Genomic DNA, 20907 nt, shown 5'->3' on the forward strand with positions numbered 1-20907 from the left:
GCTAAGTTTAAGTTACTGCAAAAGTTTGCACTTCTCGTACCTATAGGTAGAATTCCGTGGGTCGCGGCTTACGCAGCCGCGCGCGCCTTACGACAGTCGTCGGCCGCGCGCGACAATAGTCAACCTATGAAAATGTATGGCGCCGCTGCCGAGGCTCGCGACAGTCGCGCGCGGCCGACTAATTTCGTAAGCCGCGTGCGGCATTGTGTTGAAATTAGTAGATTTTGTTCGTCCGTTCCCTCTAGTCGAAGTGATAACTGATATCCTTGAAGAAGAAGAGTATTATGAAAATAGATTACCAATCGACCCTATTTTTAAAAAGTAGAAATGATGAAGGATACTACCCAATACTGATTCAAAAGCATTTGTATTGTAATGAAAACAAAAGCGAAGTTTTGCCGACTAAATAAAAAACAATTCAATTCTGGTTTTACTAAAATTATATAGATGTTACTAAGCGCTAGACCATGTTGAGATGCATACGGCCGCGCGCGGCTTACGAAATTCGTCGGCCGCGCGCGACTGTCGCGGACCTCGGCAGCGGCGCCATACATTTTCATAGGTTGACTATTGTCGCGCGCGGCCGACGACTGTCGTAAGCCGCGCGCGACTGTCGAAGCCGCTATCCACGGAATTCTACCTTATATGTATGTATGTATCGTCGTCTTAGAATGAAAACCTCGGAAATGCATTTTTTTTTTCAATATTTTTTTTTGCATTTCTTGGAAGATAATCGTAAAAAATATCGAATACTAATCCTTTTCCTGAAAATTTATTTTTTGCACTTACGAGGTTTTCACTCTAAGGCGACGGTATGTACTTATGTATGGCGAATATTTTCAGTGAAATCGAATGAAGTAATAAAAACACAAGAGTTCAGTATTTCATGGAATTTACTTTTGAAGTATTCTTTTTACAGTGTCATGTCAAATAAAATGATAATTATAATATTTCATCTAACCAACAGCTGCCCACATTGTAGGATTTCGATGTTTGCACAAGCTTAAGAAAATAATTCACTCATCAAGGGATACAAATTGCCTAATAAAAAATTATAAAACTTAAAGTATGTACTGTTTTTTACAAATACAATTCACTAACTACATATAGGTCATATAAAATTATTATAATAATTACACTTAATCTACTTAGTAACCTTTAAAATTTGATATTAAACATTAGAAGCCGTAACTTCAATAAAATGTCATGGAAGGGTAGAAAAAGATATTAAAATTTGATTTGATACAAAAAGCTAACCAATTAACATTAGGAACAATTAGCAGCTACGAAATGACTAAAGTAACATTTATTTATAAACTTAAACAACATAAAATATATAATACATATTGTCTTTCTATGTCAACTTAATTTAAATGAGCAGGAATATCAATCACACAATTAAAGATTATTTGCATACATCATCATATTATGATCATCATGTATTTTTTTTTTTTTAGTCGGCTGTATTTAGCTTTTTGTGTAAGGCAATAGGCAAGATAGAAATGAGTGTCAATTAGTAATCAAAATCTGCAAACATTTTACCTACAAATTAATTACAAATCTTTCTTGCTGTGCTAAAAAAGTCTGCTTTTCCTCGAAACATATGTATTTTATGTTAAACCCCTTTTCAATGATTAAGGAAACTCGTAAATTGTAATATTCTTTTTGTAAGCCAGAGAAAAAATATCGTAATAAAATTTAATGCTTATTTTACAATTATTATATTGAACTGAATGCGGCAAAATTTTGAAAGTACAAAATTTAAACCTTTTCTCATACCTTCCAATACATCAAATGATATCACAAATAATAACAGCTAGAACATAGCACTCCAGTCTTACATTGAGCTTGAAACTACGTCTTTTAAATTTTCTTACCATCCACCATATACTTAGCAACGGAAAATAATCTCATATTGACTACTAATAACATTACACTGATCAAATCAAATGGTAATAAAAATTCACAGCGCATTTTTTTTTATTAATGAATGACAATGCTTTGCAACTAAAAAAGATTGATTATTCTGCGTCACAACCCTACCAGAGACATCTGTCCCTATCCCTTCATCTCTCTCTCCCTTTTTCTTTTCATACTCTTACTGATAATGTGTTTGTCAAACTAAATTCAATCTGTCATGGTATTATTATATACTTAACCGAAGTACCTACATTCACTCAATAATGGACTCTATCACGCAGTAATAAAACAGGATTCACACTAACATAATTAATAGTAGTACCTTTTAACCAAACATGCATACGTCAAGACACCAATCATCAACCTTTGAGCAGAAATATTGCACTTTTGTCTACGTTAAACGCCAATCACACAAAGACCTAAGCGTATCATAGTCGCGTATTTCATACATAATATTATTCTTATCTTAACATATAATAAATCTTTGATATAGCTTAACAGTATCTCAGTTTATCTAAATGTAACAGGCACTAAATTAAACTTCTCACAGCTATATTGAGTAGTTCACCATAATCACTGGTAAATTAGTTTACAATTAAAGTTTATTTGCTCTGTGGTTTATTTATCAAGTCTTATTCCGAAGGGTCGTTTAGTTTGCATACAGTCAAAATTATATGGGTCGACTCTGGCTGTTTTGGTGCAGTAGACAGTTGCTCTCAATCAGTAAAAAAATGCTGTCATCCATTGAAAACTGACATCTGTCAACTGCACATAAGACGCGGTGGCACTATCTCGTAAACTTTCCAAGGTGTTCGAACTTTTTAGTCATTCAAATAGGTTCTATATCTGTGGTACCAATAAGTCTTATTCACCGTAGTACGTGTCTATGGTATTTTTAACTGGAACTCCTTGATGGAAGTCCTCCGTTTGAAAGGCCTGTATCACCTGCAGAGAGGCAAGCCCGCGGCGAATATCGCGAGCAGGCACAGAAGCCACCGCTATTTGGGTATACTGCCATTCTTCCTGCGACCGGCACTTACCTTAAAGCTATTCTGTGGCGTCACTGAATTACTACTAGAATCCGATATGACTTGAGACGAAGTGTCGCCGTTGTACCAACCACACATACGTTTGACGGCGTCCTGCCATCTTAAAAACGTAACCTCATACGCTTTCTTCATTTGAGGACGAGGGTTGAATACGCAGTCTATTTTTCGAAGTTTTTTCAGTTGGTCCTTTGATTTCCAAATACCTGGAAATTGAACGTAATAATCAGTTGCAGATATAAAAACGAAATCAATTTCCTCGGATTACGTACGACACAAAAACTAAATTAGTGAAAGCAAACACGATTTTATTATCAGCTAAGTACGAGTTATGTATCCAAATGGCGAAAAAAAGGGGTACTTCAAGCGACGAACAATAAATACACTATTATCGCAGATTTTTGGTCTATTTTCAATGTTGACTATCTCTATCAAACAAATGCTCCTCACCTAATTTATATCCAACGATGTGGGCACAGCCTTGTGAAGACATCTCGACGTGCACGGGTCGTTCCACACGCAACCCTGTGAGGTCTGCCACTAACTGAGCTATGAAGTCGTTGTTAGATACACCGCCGTCTAGTCTGGAATACATTAGTTAAAATAGGTAAGTTAGAGAATTATGTAAGTAGGTACCTATCAATCAATGATATGTATGACCCACTTGAAGCAAGTTTTCGTAAGCAAACAAATGCAATAAGGTCAAATTCGGCATCCTCTGTAAAGGAATGCACTGGAAATGTAATATTCGTTGTTTTGGCAGTTCCAAAAGATTTTAAGACAAATTGGGTGGGTTATACATGACATTGGTTTATTATACGTTTTTGATGAACAAAATCTGGCGATGATAATGTTTATTAGAATTTTCCTCTCAAAAATTTTTGAAGTTATTTTAGACCAATCGAGTTGTTAAGTGCAACCCCACAATGACAAAAGTTTTGTTTTCTTACTAGTTCAAAGAGATGGGCTAAGCATCTATCGATATCTCCAAAAAACAAATAACGTGAACCAAAATACCTGATAGTATGGAACGCATAATTAGTCTCACTGAGCACACAGCTATACAACTGGGCGGTACGGAAAGCGAGCGACTCCAACACGGCTCGGACAAGATGCGCCTTTGTCGTCGACGGCTTCATGCCTATGAACCCTGATGCTGCTGAGCCGTCGTTGTATGGCGGCTGGAAATATAATTAAAAAACATCATCACCTGCATAGTCCTATTCTTAGTGTATGTATCTGATGAGTCTGAGTAGCAGTGTTTTACAAGGAAAGGCTGACTATCTGACCTCCTCAACCCACCCTGGCAGCCTGGTACTCCTAGGTTAGACTGGTTGTCAAACTTACCGGTTCCTGACTACCCGTATCGAATGCCAAAAACGTTCAATGACAGCCCATGACCTACAGTTTATCGTGCCCTCCGAAGCACGGTCATTGGTGTCCAAGACATACTTAGAAATACTTAAATACAAGATATCCATAAAAATAATTGGACCAATTCACGTACCCGTATTTTTTACAATTGCTCAGCTCTATACCTATTTATAGCCTAACCCAGAGTATATAGTTAGGGCCTAACTATATACTCACAATAGTTCTAGTTTAACCAGCAGATATTTCGACGGTATTCAGTTCAAAAGCAAAAAACCTTGTATCCTACATGCAATGCGGGTTTACTTATGAACATTGCGTACATATTTCACATCGACCTGTATCTAGTTTTACTGCTTTTTATTCCGACTGTAAGGGCAATAGTTCGGAGCTGTTTTGACCGAATAGTTTTAATTAATATTTCGGAAATATTATGTACATATATTATAATAAAATTACTACATGCTTCCCACATAAAAAAATCTCATGGCCAATCCTTTGTTTTTACAAACATATCAGTTAAATCAGTGAGTACTAGTAACTAATCTGGCTATCCGAAGTAATTTTCATTATAATGTGTAAACGGCCCGTAATTGCAACAAAACATAATAATAACAAGGTTTTTTATTATTTTATAACTGCGAGCTATCGTGCTATTGACGTTAGAGCTACGTGAGCCATTATTGTAGAATATACCAAGGCAAAAAATATATATAAAAAGGCCAAGTGCGAGTCAGACGAAGGGTTCTGTACCATATCTATAAAACTATAAGTTTTTACCTAAAATATAAATTGTAATCTACTTTTCAGTATTTGTTGTTATAGCGGCATGAGAAATATACATTACCTGTGAAAACTTTTACTGTCTAACAACAAAAGAGAGTTTTTATAGTGTAAAAGAGTTCCTCAACAAAAGTAAAAGTAAATGTCGATTTGGTGCCCACTAAACGCCGTACTGTTCCTATTCTTCTTTTGTTATCGTATTTTAAGAATTGCTATTTTAATTTAACTTATTTTAAATATATTGTTTTAGTTTTAAATATCCTCTAGTATTAAATATTAGCTTTTGATTAGTTTTAAGTATTTGTATTTTGCATACCCTTAATAAGGGTGAAATATGTTTCAGTACGCAAACTTACATATATTAAGATCTAATGTAACACCATATTTCTCGCAAATAAATGATTTATTATTATATTATTATAACAGTACATGGGATAGAGAGGCCTTGTGACAGACGAACGGACAGCAAAGTCTACTACTAAAATATTGTTTTACCCTTTGGATACGGAAAAACACTAAAAGTAGTAAATAACACTACTGTATGACGATAACTAACAAAAACTTAAGCATATAATAATAAAAACAAGTCTGTGGAACTTGTAATCTTACACAACATTAAACTAGCAATAATTAATTTGTGTTATAATAAAAATGTATTCACATAAATATTTCATAACTTGGGAGCACATCAGTTCACATGAGACAAAGAAGTATGAAGTTAATTAGGTACATAGCTACATTTATGTATAATTGTAATGTTACTTCTTCATTATACCTATATTTTTTGGAGATTGTTTCGGTTCCCTTTTCGAGACCATGAAATTATTGTGGATTCGCAAGCCTCTTTCTTTGTGTAGAGACTTCAATAATACATGAGTTGTTTTAGAACCCATATTTCACCATCACCTACCAGATAACTCTAAACTGAAGAATAAGTTTGGCATTGTGCAAAAATCAGCCTCTAATTGAAACACAATTACAGGTATACATAAGTACAACGATCTTTAACTTCACGTTAACATTTGTCAAGCGACGACCTTGTTTGACCTTTTGCCAACCCATAGCGGATAATTAAGTTAGGATACTAATTTTTTTTTTTGACGTCCTTAACCTTGTTTACCTTCTTATGCAAATAATCCGGTCTGAGCCTTCCTTATTATAATGTTTTTTTTTTTTGCTCAATTTAAGGAAGTGCGAACTAAGACATTCCGAATTTGTTTTTAGATTTTACGTAGCAAAAAATATTCATAAATCTATTTAAAATAACTTAGTCAAAACTAAAGGTTAAGTAATTTAAAACCAGATTTTTTAAATACTGAAAAACTTGTTTAGATAAAAAATCGGAATGCAACTCAGTTTTATGGATTTCGTGGTTATTATTGTAACAATGGATGAATTTATCAACACTATATTGCAAATGTACACGTGCATATTGTTTTTAATATACAAGAAAACGCAAATATAATACATACAAGCCGCATTTACCGAATACTCGTTCAACATACAAAGAATCCATAAACTACACGAAAATTTACGACTTATGTACACACTTATTTGCAATCGACGAAATTTCTATTTCTTTCACCATGACTAATAGCTTCATTCCTTACATAGTAACAAATCTAAAATCCGAGTAAGGACCTAAGAGAAACTCGATATCAAAAAATCCTTTATTTTTTTGAGCTAAGGATCACTTTCCATCGTATAGGCAGTATTGTTGAGCAATCGATTACTCAATAAATCATCACTCGATACCGTGAAAGTGTTGCATACTTTCACACTCACTCGGGTCAGGGCTGTGAAACCCGTTCGGTGCATTGTTATAATGAAACTGGTAGCAAGCTGGTTATAAGTGGAATATAAAGCGACGAGCCTACTGCGAAATTGGGTTAACCCTTTCAAGTATTAAGGTGTCTTTTTACTTACTTATTTTTAAGAATGTTATAATCATACTATTCATTTATGTAAGTACTAAGTATAACATAAAAACTTGTTTAAGATACCTCAAATTATGTACCTACATAGGTTCAAATTATGTAGGGACAATATTATGTAGGTTCTAGGTTCAAACAGTAGTTCATTTTAACATCCCTTTGATGGAATCTTACTTTACTTTGTTAATTTGCAAAGATAAAAAAAACTGATGTTTATATTGTGGTTGATCTTGGGCCTTACTAGAGTAGAGAAACTAACGTTTTTGTTATTGGTAAACTTGAACCGTAGGATTGGCCTTAGGAGTACTGTAATATGGAAATATATGGTATATATTTACCCCAAGCCCGCTGAATGCTGGTATGAAGTATACTCCGTCGGTGTCCTGAACTGAATGCGCTATGTCGGCTGTGTCCTCAGGATTGTCGAACAGTCCTAGAAAAAATATTATTTATTTTTAGAAATATATTTTTTATAAATGGGTTATTTAGTGAATTTGGCCTGAAGATCGGTGTTCTATATAAATAATAAGTAATTATTACATGCATCGAATGTAAGATCGATCGTGTGTTAATGCCTATCCAACGCTCATTAATATTTTTCATATGATGAGTGTATCGTAAATCAAGTTTTAGTGGCATTGAATGATTACTTATGTAACTAAACAAGTTTGTCTATAATTATACAATTTGACTAAAATGCGGTATCTGATATGATTTTAGTGTCACATTTTTAAATAGCTAAACTATATTTATGAGCCAAAAATAAACTGTAAGCTGACATATGATGCAATCGGGTATTATGTCTATTAAAAAAATAAGTATAAGACTAGTTATTCAAAATACTTTTGCATTATTTATGACCTTCATATAGGTATCGTGTTTTTATGATACACAAAAAAAAAAAGTTTAAGTAGGTATGTAATTACATAATGCTGTTTTATATTCCAAAATGCAAATATAATTTACCAGCACATTTTTATTTATTTTTGTTAAAACTCGTGTATATTTTTTGTATAGGCCTTTTGTATTTATATAAGCTATTGTTCGAGCCTAACGAGCAGTATATCTAACCATAAATTAATAAATAAACGTAAGACTGGACAGTCACGACATTAAATAAAATTAATTCACAGGACCGTTAAAACCTCCTTGGATTAATATTACGACACGTTTGCGTGTAGCTAGTACACGCAAATGTCACAATTATAATGCCAATTGTCGGCTATTTTCCCTAGGTAGATCAGCCAGCTGAGCAGGACATATGATAGTGCAGAAGCATTTGCGCAGAAACAGGTGTACTATCTATTTCCTCACGCTCATAACCCGTTGGGACGGCAATCTATTCCAACCGCGGAGAAGTAAGGCGGTTGACCGACATTTACGTGGTCTCCAAAGCATTATTGGATAGATATAGGATTGCATCACTTACTAGGTACCCCTCGATAAACATAAGTTAAGTTATGGGCACATCAACGACTTGACTTTAGTATAAGGATTTAAAAAATCTCGAAATATTCACCTAAATTCTGCGCCCACTTGATAATCGAAGCGGTATCATTGTTCGCTCCTTCTGCGGAGAACACCAGTTCTTCTCCAAGCTTCCAGCCGACGATGGGGTATAACCCTGACACGCTGGCATGAGGTTCCGTCCCCGTGTTTATGTTGAAGAACGTGCCAGTACCCATGGTGAGTTTCACGTCACCGATGTCGAAGCAACATGAACCCCACATTGAGGCTGTTTGGTCTGCCATCTGGGAAATTTTGAATATGTTAAGGGTTCATTTTTTTTTTATATCTTAGTCTCTACACTCTCAAAGTCAAATCATTTTATTCCAGGCCTTTACAAGCACTTATGAACATCAAAAATGATAATAAGTTTGGTTAAAGTTGCCCATTCCATTGAGTAGCTTCCTCTTCCGTGCCTACTTATATCATAAGCTCTCATATAAACGCTTAATTGACCATATCTAACGACTCGTTTGAGACTATTTTCATAACCTTTTCTTTCAGAATACTAGGTACTCTTAATATTTATTTGTTGCCAGTAATTAGGAAAAAACCGGCCAAGTGCGAGTCGGACTCGTGCACGAAGGGTTCCGTAAATTACAGTTAAATCAACCTATCTCAAAAACTATAAGAGATACTTTGATCAAACCAAAAATCGTTGAAAGAGTTAATTAGCATGCATCACCTCTATTTTTTTTAGAATTTTATACCCCGTAGTTATAAAAATAGAGGGGGGGGGACATACTTTTTACGACTTTGAGAGCTGATATCTCAAAAACCGTTCACTTTAAGAAAAATGTTTTTTAGAAAACTTTATATCATTTTAAAAGACCTTTCCATTGATACCCCACACGGGTATGTACATCGAAAAAAAAAAATCATCCCTCAGTTACATGTATGGGGGGCCCCACCCCCAATTCTTTTTTTTACTATTTAGTGTCATATTTTTGTAGCGGTTCATACAACACATATTCCCATCAAATTTCATCACTGTAGTACTTATAGTTTCCGAGTAAATCGGCTGTGACAGACGGACAGACGGACAGACGGACATGACGAAACTATAAGGGTTCCGTTTTTGCCATTTTGGCTACGGAACCCTAAAAAATCTACAAAGGACTTTGTTTATTTGACCTCTGAAAGCAGGATTTTCCGTGTTCTCTAGACTAACAATGCGTGTGAGTAAATACATTGTATTGCGTATGATTTTACAAGTTTAACAACCCTCGAAACTTTTCGAGTTATCCTCAAAGTCATCAAACTTTAGTACAACATTTATAAACAGTCGACCACCTTGAAAAGTCAAGGGTTTGATCTTCCTTATATCGATTTGTTTGCATACAAATCGAATGATTATAAGAAAAACGCCAATATTTACGTACAGTTAATGTTCAAACATTATACGCGCTGGCCATGAACGCAGTAAACTCGATAACTTGATAATTTTCAATTAATATTCTACATGTTAATGTACATTCGGAATGCAGATAAAAACCGTCTGGACTTTGTTATTGTTTACTGACTTCAATATCGAATCCAAACGGAATATCGAAGGAAACTATGAACCAAGAAATTATATTTGCTCGTATCTATTTTAGAGCAGAGACCAGACTACACACGTCTATTGGATTTTCCTAAATTCCTTTATTCCTAGATTTACCTATAATCAGGTTAACAACAGTCTATTTTTAATTTATACTTATAACAGGTAATAAAAAAGTAATTATGTTGTATTTTTTATGATCATTTCCGTTTAAAACACGTTTACTCCACGTTGATCATCAACCATCTATAAAATGTGGGTAAAGAACATACTTCATGCCATCTACACATGAAGACAATAAAATATGAGGTAAAGGCCAATTAAAAATGTAACCTCATACCGCATTGAACTGCAACGAAGACAAAACAAAGCATAAAGCAATAATACTCACACAACTAAGGATGCGTATCGGATGTCCCCATATCGATGGCAGAGTACTAGTGAAGTGATCACCCGCGGTATCGACAACTTCTGGCAGCGCTGCTCTGGGTATCTTCAACATAGTCATGGCCCAGCCTGCCCATTGCATCGTGAATGGGTCATAGAAACCGGTAGCCGAAGCTGATGACACATCCGTCATGTGAACTTTCCCACCTGTGGGGGAATTTATCGATATAAGCTTATCGATATCAGAGGGCTTGGTTTGAGGTAATTATAGCCGTACGGCGATTATCGGGAATTCATTCGTTCTTAATGAGCCTTTATGGGTAAGTAATGACATTATCAATTTAATTATTGAGATGGGCTCTTTATGTATCATACAATAAAATGTAGAATGAAATGCAACCTTTTCACGACTGATCGTAACGATTACGTTTCGAAAAATCTGCTTAGTTAAATTAAAAGATAGGATAAATACTTGTTGTGAGTTGGTTGCATGCAACCGCTTGTAACAACATATAATTACCTGTCAACTTATATAATAACCATGTGTCCAAGGTACCGAATAGTGCATCATCATCTTGTACCGCAGTCTTGAACGCCGGCACGTTTTGGAACGCCCAATACAATCTCAAGCATGTCTGCAAAAACATTGTTGGGATTGGCAAGACATAAGCGTAGTTGACGTCACTTAGATACCTACTTAGCTAAGTGATATAGGTGATTGTAACATGTCAACAACATGTGGTTTTGATTTGTTTACAAGTTTTGTACTTGCAATTTCTTATGGCCCAATTTCAAAGACTATAACTGCCCGATTCTCGTAAAACACCTGTTTACTTTGAAAATTGAAAAGTCATAGGAAACTGTTGTTTTATGAAAACTGACGTTTATGTTAGTCTTAGACCCAGTAATCGACGTATTATATATCTTGTTTCTTAAATTAAGTTTTCGTATATGAGAAAACTTGGAATATACATATTTTCCTAAATATATTAAGACTTCTCCTTAAGATTACATGAACGAATATACTGTTATTAACTAGGTAAGTGATAATTGTCGAGTGCATCTAATAACGTCTTTAGCGCCATCGGCATTTAGTGCGCCGATCCGCCCACGGCTGTCGACGGACGCGAGTTGAAAAGGTCAAAGATCGCACCACTGCACATTTGACTTCTATTTATAGCTTCACTAACTGCTTCCCGCGGTTTCGCCCACGTCCCGGGGGACGCTTTAACGGTCTCTAGGGGACCTAACTCAATATACGTCATTCTATCAAACGGTTTGACTGTTTAAAGTTAAAAACGTACCTAGTAAATACTATCGTATCAGTAAGGATTTTTTGGTTAAAATAATTCACGATACTGAATATTCAATAGTATGTGCAAATAAAAATGCAAATTATAGACGTTGGACATTATTTTTTTATTTTACCTAACTCATTTGAAAACAATTGAACTCCAAGACAATTAGTTGTAATTTGCATTTCTGTCCATTAATTTATTTTTGAGTGGGAGTTCTTCCATTTTTTCATCACCAAAAAGGTTTTTGCGTAAACTTTCAGAGGTACTTTTTCCTTGCCCAAAAACTTTATTTTTCTTTTTGTTGTTTGTTAAATTTTAAAGTAGGATTAGTTCCTAAAGCAGTTTAGTATCTTGATACTGTTTTTTAAAGGCCTTGGCGCCTTCACAGCTTCTTATCTTCTCAATTACATGCCCTCAATCTACTGCGTATTGTTTAATAATAATACAGTCTAGTCTATAAATACCCAGTAACAGTGTAAATAAAAGAAAGCAGTATAAACAATGTAGCAGCACGCTTCCGACAAGAATCGCGGCTAATATTAGATCAGTACTCATGGACTGTTAGGACACTCGTTGATAATGCAAGCGAGTTGAATAAGATGTCAACCTCTTTTGTGTATCTATACTCTATGGTCTATCCATAGCTATGCTATACGATACTAATATTATAAAGCTGAAGAGTTTGTTCGTTTGCTTGAACGCGCTAATCTCAGGAAATCCTGGTCCGATTTGAAAAATTCTTTCAGTATCGGGGAAGGCTATAGGCAACTGTTTACCCGTGCTCGTGGAGAACTTCCCACGGGACGCGCCTGAAACCGCTAACATAAGCTAGTGTTTCGTAAACTTAGAATCGCGACTTACTTTCTATAAAATAAAATAAATTCAATTCGTAACTTCAAAGCCGATGGCATTACTTGCGTTTACGCATTTACAGAAAACTTACGTAGATGCATATCGGTAGGTACCTATTTAATTAATTTTGGAACAATACAAATGAAAACAAAGTATTTCGTCCTAATTTTGACATTACACAGTTTATTCTTTTTACTTCATAATTATTAAACTATTACAGCATTTGACCGCTCTTTGGGGTTGCAACGTTTGCAATGACTTTGAGGAATAATTAAATAGCTGCCTTTATGAAGCTGATTTTAATTTAGTCTTTTTGCTAATTTTGAATATTAGATATTTATTATATTTCATTGTTGTGACTTTGACCGTAGATATGTAAAATATCATAACATGTATTATGTGCTAAATACAATAAATTAAATTATTTTTTAATACAGGTACCGAATGAGTTACGTCAAAAAACTGACCGAGAGCAATTTCCTGCAAATAGTTAGGTCATACAAATATTAGCTCGCGGCACTAAATCACTCGCTCCACTAACTGCCGTCACCCATTAAGAAAATGATGATAAATGGTTGTCCTCTTTTGTCACTTGGGAACTTTGGCCAGTGGCCACAGTTTGCCATTCGTATCACTTACATCGATCTGAGATTTACAGTTCACGTCAAATAACTTTACCGTTTGTTGTCTCAGGTTTGACCAGTAGTGTTTTTTTCATACATTTTGACTGTTGTGAAGTCTGTCGATCTTTGGAGCTAACGCTCCATAGTTGACGAGAGCCATAATCGCTCTATGGAAGCTCTATTTTAAAACCGTCTATCTTTTACGCGTATCTACTACTGGGAATATTAAAGCCTGACTTTCCGTAAGATAATAAAAATTAAATCATTAAGTCTATGCTTATTGGCTCTGCAATTTTCCCGGAAAATATGTTTTGGTGCCATAAATGGATAATTTATATGGCATGAAAAAATACACAATTCCAGGAAATCTTCGCAACATCATTGTAAATATTTAGTTTTATTTTATGCAAGTACCTAATAAAAATAAGGATGTATGTAGTCTAACTGTATGATGCAAACAATAAATGATGGTTGACCGGTAGAAAATGCCTTGTGGCATAAATAAATAAATGAAAAAAACTTACCTGTGTGTTCATAAATTTAAATACACTTCCTGCTTTAAATCTTTTGCTCCTAAGGATAAGATACAATATGTAGGCACTTGCTTTGAACAGCTGAAAAAGAAAAAATTGAATAAGAACTTTTTTTTCAACCTTTTTACCAAATGAACATTTGTACAGTCAACTTCAGGTCAATGGTAACAGTTTTATAGAAAAATCGGACTTATTACTATTGCGTTAAGGTGCATAACAATTACCACTGATGTGCAGTCTACTGTACCAGATTTTTGCCTCAACTGTACCTTCCATATATATGAATTGTTCCACTGTCTGACCAGTTTGTCTGCTCTAAGATCCTTCCAGGTTATGAACTTGTGGAATGGCTTGCCAGTTTTACGAGACCAGTTGATAAATGTGCCTCTCTGTGTTGATATGCCCATGGCTGTCATCTGGCCAGCTGTGAGGTTTGCATCTGTGAATTATATATGAGAAAAATATAGCTAAAATATTACCACAACTTGCTAAAGCTAGGATATATATTCTTTTTATTTAAAAACAAAAAGCTAAGAAAGGATGATGGGTAAAATTGGCCGGTATATCCAATAAAAACCATTCGCATATCAAATGATAGCTTATACCCTAAGCTTCATTTTTTGTTATGGGCAAAACCTTGTAAACCACCGGAGAACGAAGATATAACACCTGATAGCATAGGATAGCCCATGGACTTGAACCACTTCATTGCATATGGGAGGGATGTTTAAGTGCATTATTATTGTCAATAACTGTCAGAACGAGTCACAGAAGGTGTCTGTGCCCATATTTTCCAAGTTTATTGAAAAAAAAAAGATTATTTAGCAGGTAGTATTTACAACGTATGGTATACGTATTCCGCCGTTCTGGCGAGTCTAACCGGCATAACCAATGAAAACCATTTGCATATCAAATGATAGCTTATACCCTAAGCTTCATTTTTTGTTATGGGCAAAACCTTGTAAACCACCGGAGAACGAAGATACGACACTTGATAGCATAGGACAGCCCATGGACTTGAACCACTTCAATTTGTATGGGAGCGATGTTTAAGTGCATTATATTACTGTCCATATTAGTCAGGACATATCACACAAGGTATGTGTGCCCATATTTTCCAAGTTTATTGAAAAAAAAAAAAGATTATTTAGCAGGTAGTATTTACAACGTATGGTGTACGTATTTCGCCATTCTGGTGAGTCTAACCGGTATATCCAATAAAAACCATTCGCATAACAAATGATAGCTTATACCCTAAGTTTCATTTTTTGTTATGGGCAAAACCTTGTAAACCACCGGAGAACGAAGATATAACACCTGAAAGCATAGGATAGCCCATGGACTTGAACCACTTCATTGCATATGGGAGGGATGTTTAAGTGCATTATTATTGTCAATATCAGTCAGGACGTGTCACAGAAGGTGCAGGTGCCCATAAAAAAAACAGTGAGTATTCACAACGTAAGGTTTAACTATTCCACTGTTCCAGTGAGTTTACCCGGCATAGCCAATAATATCCATTTGCATATCAAATGATAGCTTATACCCTAAACTTCAATTTTTGTTATGGGTGGAACGTTGTTAACCACTGGGGAAAAAAGATATCAGTCCTGTAAGCCTACGACTGCCTATGGAATTAAACTACTTTGGCATGTAGGTATGGTATATAAGGAAAACCTATCTTCTTATTATAAATAACGTAGCTTTTCCACCACTAAAAGATTTTTTAAATCAGTTCAGTCAAGTTCGTAGCCCATTTAATGCAAATACTTATCGTGAGTACTTGCACAGACATCATCTAATGGCCAGGATAATACATCTTGCTTTGAAATATAATGTCGAATTAGAGGTGTGCTGGCATCAATCTATCATCACCAACAAAGTCGCTTTTTCAGTCCTTATATCCCTATGTCCCTTTGAAAGCTTAACTCTTCCAAACTACGCAACGGATCTTGATGCGGTTTTTTAATATATTATTCTATTCAAAGATAGAGTGATTGAAGACTTCCTCGTTTGTATGTGTAATAACATCCGTTAAATAGTGAGTAAATAGTGTTTTCCCGTGCGAAGCTGGGGTGGGTCGCTACTTTTCTAATAATTCGACAAACCAGGGCCGACTATCCTGGTGCCGCAGAACGAGGAAATGCTATCTCCAATAATGGAAATAATATACGGTGGTAGAAGTAAAAGTTTTTATGTTTTATTTTGCTATTAAAACAATTATGCCTAGGATAGGCTTATTTAAATAAGTGATGAGTTGACGAAAATACATCGTACAATGAATTTTTCTACTATGGATTGTATTTTAACCAAAAAAAATTGTGCAAAAAATATAAATCTTTTGTGCCCGACTGTACTTATTTCCGGTCGAATCTCGACATGAACTATTTTATTTTAGTAACTGTAGGGTATAAGCAATAATCTAATATACATTAGAACTTTATTGGTTATCAGGCCAGGGTTCATACAAAATTGCCCATCATCCTTTCTAGAACAAAACCAATTAAAAATCCTTAACTAATATATGTATATTCAACAGGTTTCAAAAAACTGGGTTTTTTATTTTGACTTGGAGCATATTTTTATTGCATTTAAATTGACGATTTTGGAAACTAACTTTACTTTCTACCTACTTGCCAAAATGAGAGTGGGGTTCATTGCACTGTTTTTGTTTTTTGTTACTTAATACCTTTTTTTTAATATGAATATTATTTTTTTATCCAATCCCAATTCTTTTTTTACTCGACCAGACAATTTCAGAAGTTATTAGACATTAGTATGCATTTTTTTTAAACTGGTCATTTCAATTATGCATAATTAAATCTATAGTAAACTTTTTAAAAAATCTTGTGCCATACAACAAATATTCAACAAGTATGTTTGTTCACAACTTATAAGTATGCATTAATTGATATGTTATCTTATCACAACATTTTTGAAACCAGCACAATTGGTATATTATTCTTCTTTCGAGTCGATGACATGTCATATGAGACTACACTATGTCAGCCCAATATTCCGCCACAGCGAGAGCACGGCCGGATGCGCTCATTAAGTCCTCCCGCGAGCAGGTTTCAGGGCACAGTGGACATGCGATTAGGTGGGACATCGTCTGCACGGCAGCCCCGCACTCGCACCCAAGGTCCGCCCCGCCCGCGAAACCCCACCTGGATCGATTATCTTTGCTCCGGCCTACCCGTGTTCGGAGTCTGTTTAGAGACTGCCAGGCTCTTCTCGGGAGATCGTGTCCAGGAGGGAGACTTTCTAAGAGCGGGACAAACGGGGAGGGCAGTAAACTCCTCGATTGCCAAAGATCCCGTCTGGCACGAGAGGCCTCACCATCGACAGGAGCAACGGTTTTGTAGAAACCCCTGCGGCTTTTAAGCCGTTGTGGCACAGGGGTGTAATTGTGCATGGGGTGTCGTTGGTCTGTTTCGAGTTTGGCTCTCTCGATGCCAGAGGCTACGCTTCTGCGAACATCTGGTGGGGCAATGCCGGCCAGTGGGTGCAGCATTTGTAACGGGGTCGGCTTGAGGCAGCCAGTTATAATGCGGCACGTTTCGTTCAGTGCTACATCCACCTGCCCAGCGTGAACGGAACGACTCCACACTGGGCACGCATATTCGCCCGCGGAGTAGCAGAGTGCCAGGCCAGTGGTTCGCAGCACCGTTGGTGAGGCTCCCCAGGTCGTGCTCGTCAGCCTTCGCAACAGGTTGTTGCGGGAGGCAACTTTCTGCTTGATATTCTCGCAGTTTTTCCTGAAAGTGAGCGACCTGTCAAGAGTTACACCCAGATATTTTGGTAGCTTGCAATGACTGATAGGTACACCTCGCCACTGGATGTTAAGGGTTCGACTCGCCTCTCTGTTGCGCAGGTGGAATACGCACGACTGAGTTTTTGAGGGGTTTGGTTTTAGGGCGTTCTCCTGGTAATAGGTACTCAGGTCTTCGAGTGCCTTATTTAGGTTTTCCTCTACCTCCTCAAAAGATCCCTGTGATGTCAAGGCCAAATCATCAGCGTACAGGAAGCGAGTCGTGTTTGGGGTAGATGGTTGGTCGTTGGTGTAGATGTTAAATAGTAACGGAGCTAGGACGCTGCCTTGGGGTAGGCCATTCCTTTGGGCTCGCCAACGACTTTATCGGAGCTAAGGTGTACTTGGAACCGTCGATTCTGGAGGAGCTCACCAAGGACCCCGACAAATTTACGGTCTCCAGTAAGTTCGCCCACCTTCCACAGCAGGCGTTTAATGTTGACAGTGTCGTAAGCCGCAGAAAGGTCGACGAATACAGTGCCTGTCACCTTGCCGGTTTCAAAGCCGTCCTCTATGTGCTGGGTAAGGTTGAGGGTCTGGCTGCAGCATGATTTTCCAGGTCGGAATCCAGCCTGTTCCGGTATCAGCTTTGGATCGACCAGGCTAGCAAGGCGGTTTAAAATTAACCTTTCAAATAGCTTGAAAGTGTGGCACAGGAGAGAAATTGGCCTGAAGCTTTTAGGATCATCAGCAGGTTTCCCCGGTTTTAGAATAGCAATGGTTTTGGCTTTCCTCCAGAGGCGGGGGATCCCTACTGATGTCATGCAGTTGTTGAACAGCTCCAGCAGCCACGACACCGCAACAGGGCCTAGGTGTTGGATTTGCTCCACTGAAATATTGTCCATTCCAGAGGCTTTGCCGCGCTTGAGCTCCCTTATTCCACTAGTAATGTCAGCAAGATTAAAAGGCTGACAGATGGTTGAGTCACTAGTGTTCTCTGGATATCTCACTTTTGGGACTCTGCCAAGCCGATGTTCTGGCTTGCCGTTCACGATAAGCTGATGAGCAACTTGGTTGGCCGTTACCTTACTCGGTGACACAGCTGGTGGAGCTTCATTGGTGAGCTTCCGGATAGTAGTCCAAGCTTTTTTGCTGTTGTGTGTCATGTTGATGTTGGTAACGGTTTCCATCCACTTATCATGCCGGGCTTCGCTAATCTCCAAAAGGAGATTCTCACCCAGTTCCAGAGTGTCTTCAGAGAAAGGGTCTCTGTCGAACGATTGTTCGTATCGCTTTAACAGCTCTGTGGCCTCCTTGGACAGTCCAGGGATGTAAGATGTGCGGCAGCCTCTAGGTATGTATTTTCTTGCTGTGGTCGTTACAATGTCCACAAATCGGTCGTAATTTTGTGGCATTGGCGGAAGATTGGAAAGTGCAGTATCGATGGACTCCGAGTATTGTTCCCAGTTAGCTTTCCCGTAATTAAAGCGGCGTTTAAAAGGCACTGTAATGGGACGAACAATAGGCTCGATAGTGCACATTATAGGTCTATGTTGGGTGCGAGGAATGGGTTGGCAGACGAGTTTCTTGCACTGAGAGCTGATGTTGGAACTAACGTAGATGAGGTCCGGGTTGTAGCCTCTTTTCCAACGTCCACTGTTAAATGAAGGTGGATCTTTTGGGCTATGGATCAGAGTCAAGTCGTTCAGTTCTGCCCAGTCCTCGACCGCCTGACCGTCCGCATTGGTACTTCGATAGCCCCAGTTTAAACTGTGGCTGTTGAAATCTCCAACGACCACTTTAATTTGCTGACAGTTGAAATTATCGGGAGCCTCGAAAAGGAAAGGTGAGCCTGGCGGCTTGTAAACGGAGGTGACTGAGCAAAATCCAGTCACCACTGTGATGATTTCAACACCGCTATCGGTTGAAACGCACTGAGCTGATGTTATGCTTACGCCGGGAGCAGCAAACACTGCGTTACCGTGCTTCGGGTGACAGATCTCGGCGATAAGCGACAGTCCGAGTATGTGTGGTCGGCTCTGGTTGGCATCTCGATGGGTTTCTTGCACGCATAAGATGTCACACTGCGTGTTTCGGCATAGGTCGGAGAGTATATCCGCCTTGTCCTGTGAGAACCCTTCAATGTTGATCGAGATGACGCGCAGAGCGGACTTTGAGAGTGGACTGCCAAAGTTGTGAATTCTCTGACTTGTCATCGTGGTGTAGCAATTGGTTTCACGGCATACGGGTATGCCGCTACTCACGGGGAGGGCCCGAGCATAGGTGACGCTCTACGAGAAGGCTTGCTACATCCCCCCCCATAGGTATATTATGAGATAATCACTCAGAAATGGGACAAACAACTATTATGCTAAACTATCAATAAATAATAGAAAAACAACGGCTTCATTATTTTAGAAGCAGTTACACCATAATATAGTCTTATTTTATGTTTTTATTTTTTTTTATATATAAGTAAGGTACATGAAATAACTTACCTTTTAAAGATTTTTGTACCACATTGACTACAGAGGTCCATAGCTCATCAGGATCTATTTCAACGAAGCCAGGGTGTGGGTAATGCAACACCACCTTTATTATAAAGAAAAAAATATGTATAATCAACAATAAACCACTTGAATTTAAAAACTGCTTGCCACATTTAAATGCACAAACTCAATAGCATAAAGTATTATGTACACCTTCAAGAATTGTTAAAATTTTCTTAAATTTAAGTACCTGATCAACCGCTTTCCCAACTGTTTCGGCTCTTGAATTATAAATAAAAGAGCGAATAGTACTGGTGCCTATGTCTAAAGTTAAAATATATTTTTCTTCCATGTTTTTTATCTACACTGAATTGTCACCAAACTATTTTACTGGCGATAGCTTAAATGAATAATAGCGTGTCGTGTTCGGCCGCACTCATTTCTCTTTGATAAAATACAATACAATACGTAGTATGTGTAGTTAGATTGGACACACAATACAATTTACTTTGAAATTGAAATACAGGTTTCAGTCGGTCAATTTCTGTCAGCTGACTGTCATTGGTGATTATTTTGTGTCAATGCCATCGCATTGTCAACGTCGACTTACAACAACTGTCACTGAACGTTTTATTTTCACGCAGAATACTTTTATTGTAAAGCTTCATGAGCAACATCGTTTGCTATCACCCAATTTTTTGCCCTGATTGTAATTATTTAATCAACAAAATAATAACAAAGCAATACTGATGAAACCCATGTCAAGTGAAAGCTTTTTATTTTTTCTTTTTACACCATGCAATTTGTTTTCATCATGTTTTCATAGATGGCTTACTATATTATGTCTATGCTTGTTTTATACTCGACTTTT

At 37.2% G+C, this 20907-nt stretch overlaps 1 protein-coding gene across 1 annotated transcript; it reads right to left on the minus strand.

Moving 5' to 3' along the window:
• Positions 1-875: 875 nt before the first annotated feature.
• Positions 876-20603, minus strand: LOC110382023 (putative glycerol kinase 5). Its single transcript, XM_049845014.2, has 11 exons — positions 20287-20603; positions 20046-20139; positions 14066-14235; positions 13788-13877; positions 11011-11125; positions 10495-10697; positions 8574-8805; positions 7393-7487; positions 3984-4147; positions 3417-3550; positions 876-3172 (listed from the first exon to the last, which is right to left on the minus strand). Exons 1-11 carry the CDS (start codon positions 20386-20388, stop codon positions 2919-2921), a joined length of 1653 nt encoding a protein of 550 aa, XP_049700971.2. The 5' UTR covers positions 20389-20603; the 3' UTR covers positions 876-2918.
• Positions 20604-20907: the final 304 nt, after the last annotated feature.

Source organism: Helicoverpa armigera, chromosome 15 (genome assembly GCF_030705265.1).
Source record: "Helicoverpa armigera isolate CAAS_96S chromosome 15, ASM3070526v1, whole genome shotgun sequence".
NCBI lineage: Eukaryota > Metazoa > Arthropoda > Insecta > Lepidoptera > Noctuidae > Helicoverpa > Helicoverpa armigera.